This window comes from Pezoporus wallicus, unplaced genomic scaffold (assembly GCF_028554395.1).
Source record: "Pezoporus wallicus isolate ANWC-B61680 ecotype Strahan unplaced genomic scaffold, APGP_CSIRO_Pwel_v1 contig_4131, whole genome shotgun sequence".
Lineage (NCBI taxonomy): Eukaryota > Metazoa > Chordata > Aves > Psittaciformes > Psittacidae > Pezoporus > Pezoporus wallicus.
This window is the reverse complement of record NW_026641950.1, coordinates 4,697,606-4,713,215: the sequence shown is the minus strand read 5'-3', so window position 1 is coordinate 4,713,215 and position 15,610 is coordinate 4,697,606. Positions and strand designations below refer to the sequence as shown.

At 38.5% G+C, this 15,610-nt stretch overlaps 1 protein-coding gene across 1 annotated transcript in view; it reads left to right on the top strand.

Annotated features, from left to right (window-relative positions):
* Positions 1–15,610, top strand: part of EYA1 (EYA transcriptional coactivator and phosphatase 1) — a 163,588-nt gene that overhangs the window by 70,502 nt on the left and 77,476 nt on the right. Inside the window, exons 3-5 of the mRNA XM_057426199.1 lie at positions 9,650–9,699; positions 11,066–11,193; positions 13,024–13,086. Of these exons, the coding sequence (XP_057282182.1) occupies positions 9,650–9,699; positions 11,066–11,193; positions 13,024–13,086 (241 nt within the window). The remainder of the gene's footprint in view (positions 1–9,649; positions 9,700–11,065; positions 11,194–13,023; positions 13,087–15,610) is intronic.

Sequence of the window (15,610 nt, the reverse complement as noted above, 5' to 3'; positions counted from 1 at the left end):
AAGCAGTATCTACTGAAGATTAATAAAGACTACTATTTTGAAGTATACAAAATGATCCTGAAGTTCATACTGAAGTTGCTGAGTAAAAACAAGTGCAATTGCACATAAACTGGCAAGGAAGTCATTGGGGCCAGCAGTTTATACACATTTTGACTAAGGATGATGGTTAACAGCATGTACCTTTTCTTATAACGTATTACACATAGACCTTAATTCATTATTAATTTTATCCAGTGTATCTTAAAAGAACAGAATTAAACTGGCCTTCTCAATCACGCTAATAAACAAAGCAGGTAAAATGGTAGATTTCTGTCACTTTTTTTTTGGTTGTATCCACCAAGGTTTTTCTACTTTTGCTCACGTGAGCAGCATGAGACAATAAGGGCTCCTGTCAAATGCTGCAAACTTCTGCTCCAGCCAGGGATGTCTCTAGGCAACAGCTGCTGTGTGTAAGATAAAACTTGTGTGGAGACATAGGAGGGATATTGCCGGCTTCATAGAGTTCTGACGTTGCATTGCAGTTGTTACGGGAAGAGCCGGGGGTGGCTTTCGGGAGCTATGGGGTGCATCTTCTGCTTTAGTGAAGTGTGGTCTTTAGGACCTATTTCTAATGTTGAATATTTCAGTAGCATTTACTGTTTGGAGACAAATGTGCAAACAGTCTACTGTTCCATATCCGTCTTGTATCTATTTTTTCTTAATTGTTAGCACAACTGATAATAGTTGCATCTAAGCAGCCAGTAAATACTGTGTTCAAGATAGACACACTTTTCTTGTTCTACAGCAAGTGTGTGACACTGCACATAGAGTTAAAAAATATGTTGCATGAGTAATAGTTATAAAAATATACCCAATATCTTGTTGTGCATTTGATATTACATATTAGTCCTGTCCTTTTCTTCTTATGACTCTTGAGATGCCAGCAGCATCAGCAGGAATGCAGAATCAGGGCAGATTCAGGCATGACACTAACATATACAAATCCCACTGAAATCTCTGTTCCAAACCCAGTGTTAGTGCAATTGTGGTTTAAAATTGATGTTGGGTGCCAGTGATCAACAATGCAGACTTCACTGATTTGGTATGCAGTTTGTTGGAAGAACAAAACCAAAAAGCTAAGTAAACAAAGCTCTTTCAAACAGGTTTTAAATAGGTGCGGTGTTCAGCTGGCATTATTAGATTAGCTATTGAAATAAAAAAAAACTGTACTCACTTAAACCAAACGAGGATCTGGTCCATGGTATCAGCTGTAGGATAAGTTCATAGGTTAGACCATACCATGGGGTAATGATATACACTAATCTGAAGTCAAATCTTCAGACATCAGATAAAGAACTTTAAGACACTGTTTGATGGCTGTATAAACACAGAGCACCCCACTTTATCTTATATCCCTTATCTGGATCATTTATATGGCTTCAGTTCCCATACTGCCTACATGCCATATTACAGAAGAGATTAAAAATTCAAAGCCGATTCTTTTCTTGCAATGCATCATCAACACCCTTTTCCTGATCATCTTAGCCTCTGTGTAATTTATCCTGTGTTTATCATCACATCATCAAGCCCTGTTATGTGTGTGGGGGGATCTGTTTTAGTTTAATTAAATACAGACTGGGCACACTCCTGAAGTTATTACTCAGACAAAACTGCCATTAGGGACTAAAACCTCTGACCAACAGTAAACCTGTTTCAGTAAGCTTTACATTTAAAACAAGAAAATTTATTCATCTATTTGTGCTATTTTTGGGTTGTTTTGGTTTGGGTGTTTTTTGTTTTTTTTTTTTTCAAATATGGAATGAAATAGGTTCCTGCAGGAATGCACATGCATCACTGGAAGTTGCAGTTATATTTTTTTAAAAGTCATTCTTTGATTTCCTTAGCATCATTTAAGTGTCACTGTTTTTGAGTGACACTTGAGAAAGTGTTTTGAGTTACAACAATATGATATTTTTCTATTTTTTTTTTTTTTGAAAGAAATAGAGCTTCTGCTTCCTGAAATTATGTGCTTGATCTTTTTCATCTAACAGATGGGGCTTCTAAAGACAGTGAAGCAAGATATGTGTCTTTATCTAGGATTCAGTAGGGGTTTTAAAATGATCTTATTAACACTGGTAAAGACTTCAGTGGTAAGCATTTTCCAGAGGATCATGGCTATTCCAAAAAGCACATAGTTCAGAATGATTGCATCACCTTTTATTTCAGGATTTCAGTGAATTTTACCTGACAAAACTGCATGTCTTTGGAATGAGTAATTTATATTTCGTTCACAGTTTAATGTGGAACATCATAAATAGTTTTCTTGGTGCAAGACGTGGTCTGTGACTACAGAGAAGCAAAGGGATTGTGTTTGTGCCGGCGACGAGGACGGGCCCAATGGAAAGCTGTTTATTTTGACCCGGTCTCCCATATATGGTGTGTGGCTGTCCCGAGATCCCTTTTCTCCACTAAACAAGATGAAATCCTAGGTGTCTTTTTAGCTCGAGGTTCATTTGTAGCTTTGCAAACTGATCTGCTTTCCTGAAGTATTCCCCATGTACTTGCTACAAAATAATGTCTCGCTTACTGGGATGTAGTAGCCAGAAGACATTTCTCCTCTAGAAGTATTGCTTTCATTCACAGATTAGTTAATTGAAGGTAAGGATATACTAGTAGTGAATAACCACGGATTTTTGTAAAGAAAAAAAGTACTGTTTCAATCTATTTTTACAGTATTTTTTTCATTTAGTGCTGTAGATCTGGCATAGTATTAAGACTTCTTTTTTTTTTTTTTTGTACTGCAAACCATGATGCTGTTTTCCTCATCATATTTGTATTACGTATACTGAAAAAGTGTAGAAAAATCAGTGTTACATGAATTGAAAGATACTGCCTAGAGAGTGGAACTGCTCCAGAGAACCCTGGTCAAATTTAGCTATTGTGTACGTTAGGATGTTTTGTAGCATAATGTATATATCTTTAAAAGAGTTTTTTTTGAATTATGAGCAACTGAAAGTGCTGTAATAGAAATGTATCATAAACCCATTTCAGTTTAATGGTGTACTAATTAAATTACTTAATTACTTATTGATTCTTAAAAGCTAAGCTTTGAAGAGTTACTGTTACTTAATGCAACTGCTGCTGTCTTCTTTAGGAGTGTTTGGAAGGTCTGTGAAAAGGGCCTTTCCACAGTTATAAATTTGAAAACTTCAGTGGGTGTGTAGTAATAATTTAAAATGCAAATTTTACCATCTTTACAGTTGGTTTTAAGGGCACAGATACTTAACATATCTGCATGTTTTAAACCGTTTAAAAAGTTCCAGATACTTTATTTAATAAATAATTTAAATCGGAGAAGGCTGGCTTAAATTGTTTTAGCAGACCCTTTCTTTACAAAGTTGCAAGAATCTCAGATATTTAAGAACAAAACTGTTACATATCCAATCAAAACTGCGTGTCCGGACATGCATGCCGATTGTATGCCTAAGAGCCTCTGTGAGTATCCTTATTTAGCTTCTCTCATTGATAGAATGTTGGTTTAATTCCAGTTATTCTGTTAGTACGGCTTTTGTTTAAACTCAGTTTTCTAGAGGGGACGCATCTACGCACAATTAAGCTTTTTAAATGAGGGAGGACCCGAGGGATTCATTAATTGTTCTGGGGTGAGGCTGAAGAAGGCGCAGAAAAACAGGGGGTTTTCCTTGCGGGCTGGGGGCAACCGGCGGCCAGGGGCGCTCAGCTCCCGCGCTGGTTCCGAGCCGCCGGCGGAGCGCGGCAGCGTTTAGCCCAAGCAGGAAGGTTGACTTCAGATCGCGCAAGCCTCATTGCAGTTGTTGATTTTAAGCCAATAAGGTTGGGACAAGAGAATAGCTGCGGTTTGCATTACAAAAACAAAAACAAAACCCAGAGAAGAAGGGGGGGTGGGGGGGAAGGAAAGGAGGAAAAAAAAGGCGAAGAAGGGGAGTGAGGCGCGGAGCGGCGGCGTGCCCCCAGGCGCTCCTGGTCAGACCCACGAGGCTGAGCGAACAGGCGGCGGGCTTGGGGGCAGCCTCCTCCGCCGCGGCTTTGTCTGCTCGCCCGCCCCGCTCCTCTCCGGCTCCGGCCCCAGTCCCGGCCCTCGCCCCGGGGCGCGCCTGCCCCGCCGCGACATGGGAGGCGCCGCCGCCGCCGCCCTGTGAGCCCGCGAGCGCGGAGACTGCGCGGCGCGGAGACGGCGCGCCCCGGCATCGTGAGTACAGGCGGGCGGCGCGGGGCAGAGGGAGAGGAGGACAGGGGAGGAAACGAGAAGGAAAAGCCCGGTGGCAGAACAGCCCCGAGCGGGTTCCGCAGCCGTAGGGACTCTCTGCCGTCCCAGTATAAATCAATGGGTGCAGGAGTTAATTTTGGCTGTGTTTCAGGCCGGGGTTTGCAGGCTTCCCACCAAGCAGACATTAGGCGTTTCTGCTTACTGTGATCAGCCGGGTTTGGGGATTCCTCCGGTTTGATTTCCTAGAGTGCTAATGGCTCGGCAGATAGGAGCGACGTGACGGTGAGATGTTAAATGGGGAACTGGAGCGGGGAGGAATAGGCACGTAGAGTCAGAAACCTTTCTGAAAGAGACAGGAGAGCGTGAGAAAAAGAAAGAAAAAATTGGGAGGAAGAATGCCCGACAGAGATTTTGACAGCGCTTTCTGAAGCAGGAAATCCTTTCGCTTAATATGTTTAAATTTCCCAAACACCAAGGAAAACACACAGATCCCCACAGGAGAACTCTTCAAGATGACAGAATAAACATCTATACAACTGAAATATTTGACGTTTATTGACATTTTAGGTGGCTTAGATAGAACGACGGTCTTAGAACGGGGAAGTTAAAGACCTTTTGAAATCTCATTTACCTCTTGCTTTTGAGCAACCGAGCCCCACAGAACATCCCTACGTGTGTATTTCTCTCGGTGTTTCTGACAAAACACCAGCAAGAGCGAGGACTGTACCTTGCACCAAAAGGTTTGTTCTGGAGAAGTAAAGGTGTTAGTGCATTTAAAAGTGCTTCTTAGAAGGTGGTTGGGATTGTTAGTTTGTTTTTAATAAACATTTAATAACCAGGCAAGCAGAAGAAATAAAAATTTTCAGGGAAAAAAAAAAAACAACAAAAAGGATAGTGTATTTCATGTAGTTTGCTTCAATTTAGAAGTGACTACAGAGAGAAATTTGGGATAAGAAATGCCGTGCAGTGTACCACTGGAAGACTTTATCGTTAGATACCATGTATAACGAATCTTTTCCATGCCATACTGAGATGGTTTGCAAAGCATCTGCCGGAACATAGACTGCTGGGTTGGGGTGTAGAAGAGATTCATAATGCATAGATATATCTGAAAATATGTATATGTGTGCTTATAGACATTATATGCTTTTGTGTATATAAACAGACATGCACCCAGCATTTTACATGTTGCTCACAAACCCAAAGCATGTAGTCTTTAGCCAAGCACTTCGCTGCCGTCTGAGTTTTCCCAAGGCCTGGTAGGGTCTGGAAATGAGCAGCCATACTCTCTCAGCAATTCCATGCAGTGACAGGCAGCTGGAGTCATGCTCTGCCTTTGGAGAGCAGAGAGAAAAAAGAATGAGTAATCATTTTGTTTAAATTGCAATAAGTATTAAATATTTCTCGGGAGCCAAAAAAGTCTTGGAAAAGGAGAAAGACATTCTTAAATGGCTGGTCATAATAGGAGCATTGTCACATTGTAGTACTTCTTTCTTAAAGGGAAGAAAGTGTTGGGGTTTCGGAATGTTTCATTCATAAGTGTATGAAATGAGCATGCAGGATAGCACTTTTAAAAGAATATAAACTAGTAATTAAAAATGAAATAACTGTAATTGCCTGCTTCTGCTTTAATAAGTGCAATTTGTCTTTGATGTATTTAGTGAAAAAGCCCTACCTCTTCACTTAGAACCCAGCAGCAGGATTATTGGAAGAGTGAAAGTATTACCAAGTTTTATGTGTTGCCAGCAAGGTGCCTTTTTGTAGCCAATTTGCATTTTAGTTTTGTAACGTTTTGGCTGTTGAAGCCATTATGTCTGTAGATACTGATGGTAGGGCTTTTAAGGAGGCAAAGAGTGCTGCTCTAGGAGAAATTCCTTTTCTCTTGTTCCCTCCACCCCTCGCTAAAAATGACAGATATATATATATATATGTATCTCCTAAGGAGAAACACTGATTTGAAAACTGCCATTGTCTTTGAAATGTGCTCCTTTAAAGTAGAACCGTACTTTAAGAAGAAGCGCGTGTGTTGGCTGTAGTTTTCTGGGTTAACTTCTTATTTTCACTTAGAAAATTTCTTTTCAGCTGGAAAAATGTTTTAAATTATAGCCATTAAAAAAAAAAAAAATTGCTCATAGCAAGCAAAAATGCTGTGGAAAACCTGTAATTTAGACAAGTACCTACATTTTATTTGCTTTGTGCTGCTGAAATTTAGAATCCCTTCCCATTTACAGTTTACTTTTCACAGAACATTATTAACTTTTTGGCTTCATACATGATCTTCTGTCAGATGCTTTTGATTTGTAATTTAGCAAAGTATAATAAACAGTGCAAAAGTCATGAATTTTCCTCCGCATCCTGAGCTCTGTGGTAGGGAAAATGTGATAAAATGTGTACCTTAAGTCTTGTTTGATGATCTCTCAAAGCAAGTTTGCCTTCTGGAAATAATTTCTGGGGTTGAAGAGCATGGTATTAACAGATTTAATGTGGCTATTCAATGGATTGGTGGAGTACTATGTGAGGTTTAACAAAATGAGAGAGACAAATTGAACATCAACAAAACCTACATCTGTGAAGAATTATAAATTTAATTAGGAAAAAGGCAAACTTAAAAGACCTCATTAACTAATCAGAATTTGATGTTACTGATTTAAGATTCTTAACTGGATGAATTTTAAGTAGCTTTGCTGTCATTGTCCTTTTTTTCTCGCCATGTAGTGCCCAGATTTGCAATATGTATTAAGGAGAATGATGGGAATGTTACTTACAACAATCAAATTATGCACAGTAATGTTTTTGAGGTATCAAGGAGAATGTGTATGTCATTTAGCATACAAAGCATTTCTTAGTTTTAGCAGAGTGCAGAGTATGAAGGGTGAGTGACAGCTCCTTTTTTCTCCTCTTGATTTTATTTATTTATTTATTTAATGTGCCCCTTTGGCTGACTGGGTAAGGCCATTTAATTTTATTTTTTTCTTTCATTTTTTTGTTTGATATGTGAGTTATGTTGCAGTTATCCAGAAATCTGTTGGCAAAGTGGGAGAGTATATGAGAGCAAGCACACGCCACCCAGAAATGTTTTTATTCTATGAACTGGTCGTCATAAGTGTGGTTCCTTACTATGTTGTAATTTTGCACTACACATAAAAAACTGAAAGCATGTGAAGTGTAGCATTTTGTAAACTGTAACTAATTTCACTCACATCTGTGTCTAATTGTTGTCTGCATTCGCATTCTTGAGAGTAGATTTATTTTTCCTGGACCACTCTGTGGATTCAGCTGACCAGCCTAAGTGAGGATTAGTTGTTTTAAAGTTATTTTGATTAAAGAGTCATTTTTAAATATGGTAACGTGCAACACATGGTTTAAATAATCCTTGAGACACAAAGGAATATATCTGAAGTATGTCTAATGAAAATGAAGATTGTGGATATGAACTTTCACAAATCATGGAGTGTTAGCGGACAAATAAGGTATATATTTAATTCACTTTGAATGAGCTGCATTATTTTTTTTTTTGCCCTTTCCCATGAATCTGTAAATGAAATCTCTCTCATCATATACACACATGCACGTGTGTGTATATATATTTGTAAGTGTACAGAAGTTATTATTGGCTTTAATTTGGGTAAATAAAATAGGATTAAATGTATTTTAGGGGTTAGTGAAGAACAAATAAAACTGTAGGGTACTTTGGAAAATATCAATGAATTAAAGCTTCTATTTGAAAAAGAAAGATTTTTACTATCATAAAAGATATGTTTTTAAGGATCTTGTGCAAAAGGGAGTGAAGATAGCTCTGTAAGCAAACTTAGTTCTCACCTATAATTTTTTCCAGGTGTTTAGAAGTAGCAGCAGAAATATATCCTAAGGCACTCTGCTGCAGTTTCTGGGGTAAAGAACTGGGAAAAAAAAATCTTTAGAACAAAATGCACAGTTTTGAATGTATCTGCTCATCTAGTTTGATTTGGCATGCAATGATGTATTGAAAAGCATGTTATGCAGTACTTTAAGTACCCAGTTATAAAAAGATTGATGTTTTTCAGCATGCATTATTGTATGCTTCTTGACATCATTTGTAATGTTCTGCATTGCTTGGCTGCCCCTAGGAGTTGTTTACTCTTGCTAGTAGTAATTCTGTCTGTGATTAAAAATAACAAAAAAAAAAACCAACAAAAACCCTACAGACACATAAGTAGGATTTGCTTGGATGATTTTTATGGCACTTAAAATGCCTCATCTCTCTTGTCTTTGCTCTGTGATCATTTAGGAGATGTCAGTTCAGGTCGAATGCAAACGCACATGAAGGATTCTCAGTGCAGACATTAAGAGAATATATACCTTGCGTGGAGAAACTTTTGTGTGCTTTTAAGTTAACAGCGTCTAGCAGAGGACCTTTACCTGAATTTTATCATCTGCTGACAATCGTTACTGGGTACAGAGAAGAGTCTGTTAGCAAAGCAATGGTGTTTTTCTAATAGGATATGAAAATCTATTACTCACCTGAGTTATAAAAGGAGTCATTTTATTAAGCTGGAAAATTATTGCTGGGCTTCCCAGTGGAACCAGATTCCTTTCCTTGATGAGTGACCTCAGAGGTAAATGCTACAGCTTCCTCCTATTTATTTAGCCAGAAATGTTCTTTCAAGTCATTTTATCAGAAATCTCATTAGCGACTGGAATTTTTACAAGTACAACTTTGTGCAGTAATGTGTGGGGTTTTTGTTTTAATTCACCCCAGCTGGAGATGGGCTCATTTTGGAGATAATTGTGTAATACTGTTTGTCACAGATTGAAGATCTTTACCATAGGTAGATCTGCCCCTTGTTGTCCCCCCACCCCCCCAAATTAATGTCAGCCGCTCTGGCTTTCTTCACCCCTCACCTTTGGGGTGAGCTGACTTGTGGGTTCCCTGTTGCCCAGGTGCAGAGGACGGATGGCAAAGAGCGTAGGAAGAGGAAAGCCAATGAGATGAGGGCAAGAAGCTGTCAAGAGTTAAGGGGATGGGAGGAAAAGATAGCTAGCAATAGCAAAAGGCAAGAGGGGTGGAGGATGGTGGGGAGCTCAGGGCTGGAGTGGCGTGGTGGGGTTACCTTTGTGGGGGTGCGTGGCAGAGCCGTGCCGTGCCGTTCTGTGCCATGGGAGGAGTGAGCGCCTCTGCAGCTGTCACGGGCCCCTGATGAATCACTATCCCGTCACTTGGCCGCCGTCCCCCGGCACGGGGAGGAGGGAGAGAGACCTGCCGGGGAAACAACAGTTGAGCCTTCAATTTAAAGACAATATGCCTTTCACGGGCACTGCGCCCTCCTCCTCTCCTTTTGGCTTTAAAGGACAGAGTTGTCATCCGCAGTAATATCCTTCCTTTAAATTAAGTCCTCATAGTAAAGTGGAGTAATAGAGGCTTCTGTTTCTTTCCCTGGTTTACAGGTGCGGAAGTCCCAAACCAGTTCAGATGTTGCTGTTTCGACAAGCTGCAGGTAAGCATTTGATTGACATTTGCTATTTTTCTGCAAGGCTTTTGTTCCCTTTTTTAACTTCAGGTGACAAGTAAATATTTATCCATGTTTTCCACATTAAGCAGATGAGTAAGTGCTCGAGCTTCGCTTTTAGTCTGTAAACCTGGAGCACGTCCACTTCTTTACTAAATTGTTTGATTTTATGTTAGATACTGGCTTTTCAAAGTCATTGTGATATCATCCTTCTTTATGTGTAGGTTGGTTTAGGTAATTAAATGCAAAATGAAGGATTTGTGTGTAGAGCTTGTGATAAAATCTCAAAATGTGAAAGCTTCATAGCTGAAATGACACTTAGGCTTAAGGATATTTATACATTACGGTGGGAGGAATTTTTTTATATAATTTTATAGTCTTTAAAAGAGCCTAAGCATTTTTTTAAAAAATGAAAAATTACTGATTCAAATGCCTTGGAGGCAGAATAACCTATGAAACTTCTACAGGGAGCAATTACTTAGACTGAGTACATCAAATAACATTAGCAAAAGTTTTAGGTATAAAGAAATGAAAGGTTTGGGCACTTCAATCATAAGCTTCCCCAACATATGTCATGGTGGCCACGGCTCTGGGCTTTTTTATATAAGGCTGTTGAAAACACAAATCGGAAATATTCAGCTGTTTGTGTGCTTTATAAATGTGTAATTTTTGCTTTGAATCGGAATTGCTCTCTGACTAAGCGACAGCTGTAGAGATACAGCAGAGTGCTAAGGCATACTAACGCCTATATGGATCCACTGTATGTTGGTCATATCCCTTTTCAATTGGGCACGCTTTATGTAATCCACAAAGCAAACAAGTGAGCAGACATAATAATGTTTTAATGCTGCATTTGTTTCAACGGAAACAGAGGAACAATTAAGTAGTTTGCCAGAGTAAACACATACATCAGGAATATCTCATTCCCTGTCAGTAGATGATAGGTTTCCACAATTGCTTCAAGTGTTTTATTTGGTTTGGAGGCCCATTATATTGCCACTGAGTGGTTAATCTTGAAAAAGCAGAGTGTTAATTTGTTTTTAAGAGGATGTACGTCTTCATATATTGGTGATTCTGTCTTTTCACGTACCTTAAAAATACAAGGTGACACAACTGTTTAAAGTACAGTACTTCATATCTAAGGTTTATTCTGTTTGAAGCTGCAAAAATAATTATGGTAACTGGTCAGTCACATTTTGGAGGGCTACAAATGCGTTTTGCAGTAGAAATAACCAAGTTAAGAGAAGCTGTTCATTTTTTGCTGTTTTCAGGATGTTGATTAATAGCAAGCTGCATCTCATATAGGTAATTCATATTGAATATGTCACTAAAACTAGCTGCATATTATTTTCAGGTCTATGGAAATGCAGGATCTAGCCAGCCCACATAGACGACTAAGTGGTAGTAGTGAATCCCCCAGTGGTCCAAAACTTGATAACTCCCATATAAATAATAATTCCATGACACCCAATGGCACAGAAGGTGAGCCACCATTATTTTTAGTCTTTCATAGTTTATTTTTTCTTCTTGTTGCATTGATGTTCTTGCAGTAAGTAAGCTACATAGAGAAAATGTTTTACTATTTTAGGTGTTCTGTGCTTATGTAATATTGTGTGGAAAGCCGATGATCAATGTTTATCAGTAGTTACTCTTATCAAGTTTCAGCAATAGCTTTCATTCCAGGTTTATCTTCCTTCCATTTAGTTTGAATGGACTGAGCAGGTAGTATGTGCGGAGCTTGAAAAAACCTCCAAAAAAACCTGAAAGGGTAGCTTAGTCATGAGAAAAAAGAGCGTTTACAGTTGTACTACAAAACTCAGTCTTTCAGTGTTTTTCACTAGATGGGTATTTCTTGATGTTCTCCCTTTTTTCAAGCTCCTAAGGCTATGAAGTTTTCTCAAGTAGGCTAATAAAACTAAGTGTTGAAATTTCCTCGGGCTAGCTTGCTGCTCTGATGGAGTGGCCAAAATTCAAACAGGTGTAGTAATTCAATGGGTAAACTGATACCTATTTTTCAAGAAGCAGTCAGGCAGTTTATAAGTTATGTTTGTTCTCAATAGAATACTAACAGCAGAACAACCTAACAGCTTGGCCAGTAGTACAATAGATATATAATACATACAATAATACATATAATGAAACACAGAAGGCTTTATATAATAAGCAGCAAAAAATACTCTTTCCTGTAACATTTCTATGGTTATAATAGGAAAGATTGTACATGACATTTAGATAGCTATGTCAATAGAGATTTTAATGCATTACGAGAAAAGTCACACAGCTTCAATATTACTGTTCAGTATAAATGTATAGTTAAACAACTGTTGTAGCAAAGATAGGCCTTTTTTTCCTAAGAACTGGGTCATATTAGTGCTGTCAGACTGTTTAGGATTATGGACATGCGTTGCATTCTTCCAGGAAAGGCACATGTCAATCAAACAGATGTCATCCCCCTTCAATTCCCCAAACATCTCTGTTATTCATTCTAATTGGAGTCCTCTGTAGTGGGGAGGGTTTATGGGTTATCAGATTAACAGGCATTTGTGCCAGTTGTGTATAATTTACTTTTTGTTATTGCTGTAAAAGTATTGCAGCAAGCAAATTTTAAGTCATTTTGGAAAAAAACAAAACAAAACACCAACCCCCAAAACTTGCTTTTTAAGGAATAAATAAAGTGTTTAATGTGTTAAGTAGTTCAAGCAAAACAATATTTCATCTCCTTAGATGAGTCTTCTTCCTTTTAAATACCCAGTTATATTACCATATTTTAATATTAAATTATCAGGGGTATACTATTTTGGTATAGGATAAAATTGCTTGACCCTTTCAAATTAAAATTCCTCTAGGTCACAAAAGCCTTTTGCTGTAAATTTGACCAGCTTTCGTACCTTCTGTGTTACTTGAAGGTTCTTTATTAGCATAGAAATAAGGAGTGTTCCTTGAAACACTGAAAGGCGCTCATCAACTGGCTTGACTTTGTTCTAAGTAGTTGTTGTGTGTAAGCATGCACCCTGAAAAATGGGGTGCTTAATATTAGATTGACAGGAAGCAAGCTGTATGTTGTATCTAGTCATTCACTGACCTCAGGTAGCAAATAATTTTGGAAGTAATATCCCAACTTCTAGGTGGGTATCAGAGTCTATTGAAGGAAGTAAATTAAGCCACAGTAACTAATTTATCTGACACAAGAATCTTAAAGTTCATGTTTATTAATTTGGAGTGAATTCTACCCAGAAAGCTGTAACTTGCAATCTGTGTTTCCCTTCTGAGTCGAAGCCAAACGGTTTTCTTTTGTTTGCAATTTTCCCTCAGGTGACATGACCCTCCTCAGCACTGCAGACTGGTTGCTAAGCCCTAGCACACAGAGCCCTGCAGGTTTGGGGGGCTGTGGTGGGCACAGCAGGCGTGGGCATTCAGCATGTGGTTTCAGATGTTGTCCAGATAGCGTCCTGAGAAATAGCTTGTGCTTGGCGATTCTGGTCTAAACTTTCTAAATTGAAAATTCCTGTCTCTGATTGCTCTTAAGTGGCAAATAAGGAAAAGTTTGTGAAAGAAACAGAATAATTTATTTCTGAATTAAATGTGTGCCAAGAGACAAAATTTGTGAGTGAAGCAGATGCCTAAGAATCTGAAGATGGAATTTTTACTGTTAATCTGTTTTATCTTAAGAAAATGCTTGGTTTGGGTTCCTTGAGCTGCTAAACAGGCTTAAGGAAAAATGGAGTGAATGAAGTAAGGGTTTCATGTATTTTTTTTAATGAAGGGTGAAGTAAATTTTTTTTTTTCCGAGATTCTTGAAGCAGAATCCTGCTGAGGCACAAGTGGCAGGTTGTAAGGATGCGGTTGTAAGGGCTTGCCAAGCACCTTTCTTAAAATGCTGCAGTGTGGTTTGCTTGCTTTTTGCATGTGGAGTGGAGATGTGGGTTGCTGAACATTCACATGTTAAATATAGTATGTGAAACTGGCTTCTAGTCTACTACGCGCTCATACTCACTAACAGGAAAACCCTTCTTTTCTGGCATAAGGTACCTTCATGTGAACAAGAAATAGGGCCTCTAGGTATTTGCATGTTATAAATATCTTGTAAAGATATGTTAAATTTGATTTGACTATGGGTGTGATTTCGGCAGGTTTCCATACCCTGAAGTGCAGGATATGTTCACTAGATGAGGAGGAGGTAAAAAAGAAACAAGGAAGAAAAAAACAAAACCCTGTCCCAAAGTGAAATGGCCCTGTTTCAAACAAATGTTCATTAATTCCTCTAAGGCACATTTTCAGACTTGTCTCTTATTGATGTTCTGTGAGAGGATGTGGTTGGAAGATAGCTCACTGTTATTAGCTAATATTTTTAGCTTCACACTTAGTGGTAAATTTTCAAAGCACTGAATAGGGATTTAGTTGTGTGATTGAGTCTGAGTTTAATCTCTGCATGCAGCTTTTATATAATAACTCTTTGTGTGCTTAATTTCACTTTGGTAAGCAACATTCCTCTTCTCCGGGCCAGGCAGCATGGTCTTCAAACCAGTGATGGGGAAGTAACAATGAAATTATAGACCTTGACCAGTCGGAAATTTCCCAGGATCAAATGCAGAGTAATAACACTAAAATGTCTGGCTAAAGGCACTCAGAAAAATCAGTCCTGGCATGCCAAAGTGGTGCCAATGATACAAATACTGCAGTATTTGACTTTTCCATGTCCTTTTTAAGTGTTTTTCCACAAAATCCCCTCCTTTGTAGGGAGCAGCAGACACTGGACACCTTTAAAATATTGGTCCTGTATGACTTGCCTGAGAAAATATGTTAAAGTGAAAAAAAAAAAAAAATATATATATATATATAATTGAAGTAGGGACCAAAATGTTCGTAGTCGTGCCTTATCTCTAATCTTCCTTTGTCAGAGAATTGCTGTGGTGGCTTGATGCTGAAGGAGTTAAAGAAACAATAACAACAGAAGCTAATAAAATTGTCATTCGTTAAGTTTTATCAGACAGCTAGTGGCTATTCCAATAACAGTGCCCACTTTGCTAGATATACTTCAGAGGTGAAAGGCTGAGAGTAATTAATAAATTTGAAAGGAGTAGCAAAGGTGTTTTCCATAGTGGACAACTGCATCCAGTTTCTGCCTACAGTGATCTTGCCTTTTATCTAAATAATGTAAATCAGTTCTGATGGAAACACAGAGTGAGAAACAGATGCCTGTGGCCCATCATGGTGATCTTTTATGCATCTGGAATGGAAAAGAATAGGTGAAGATGGGGAGAGAAGAAGCTGTGGTTTTCCAAGCAACTACTCTTCATTCATGTTAGGAGTAGGGAGCTACTTCTGCCCTCATTTTTGAGTGTTCAGAAGGAAGAAGAGAAGGCATTTTCTTACCAAGCAGTAAGGGAAAATGGATAACAAATTGAAGATCAGATTTTCAAAGATACGTAGGAAGGGAGGCTTCAAAGGGAGTTGGACATCAAAATTCCTTTGGGAAAAAGTTCTTGCTCTTTAAGTACGTGCTGCAACATGAGAATGAGATCCCACACAAAGGCAGTCAGAACTCCCCACTACATGACTATCTGATGGGTGGCCATTAGAAAGGCTGTTTAAAGTCTGGTGAACATAAATCCATCTTCAGGGTTTCAAAAGGCAGTGCTGTGTAGTATGTTTGCTGTCAGGCTGCAATATTATAGAATGAAGAAAAAGTTAGTTTCAGTATTTTCTGAAATAATGGTGGAGTAAAATGTTGAAACCTATAGAGAAAGTATGAGTTGGTCATTGTTATGGCGCATTATGTAGGTTTCTGTAAGTAAACGTTATGTTAAGAATTCATTGTAATTCTAACAATAAGTTATTTGTAGTTTTTAATATTCATAATTTTGTGTACTTTGGCGTAAGAAGTTGCAGTAGGTGATGG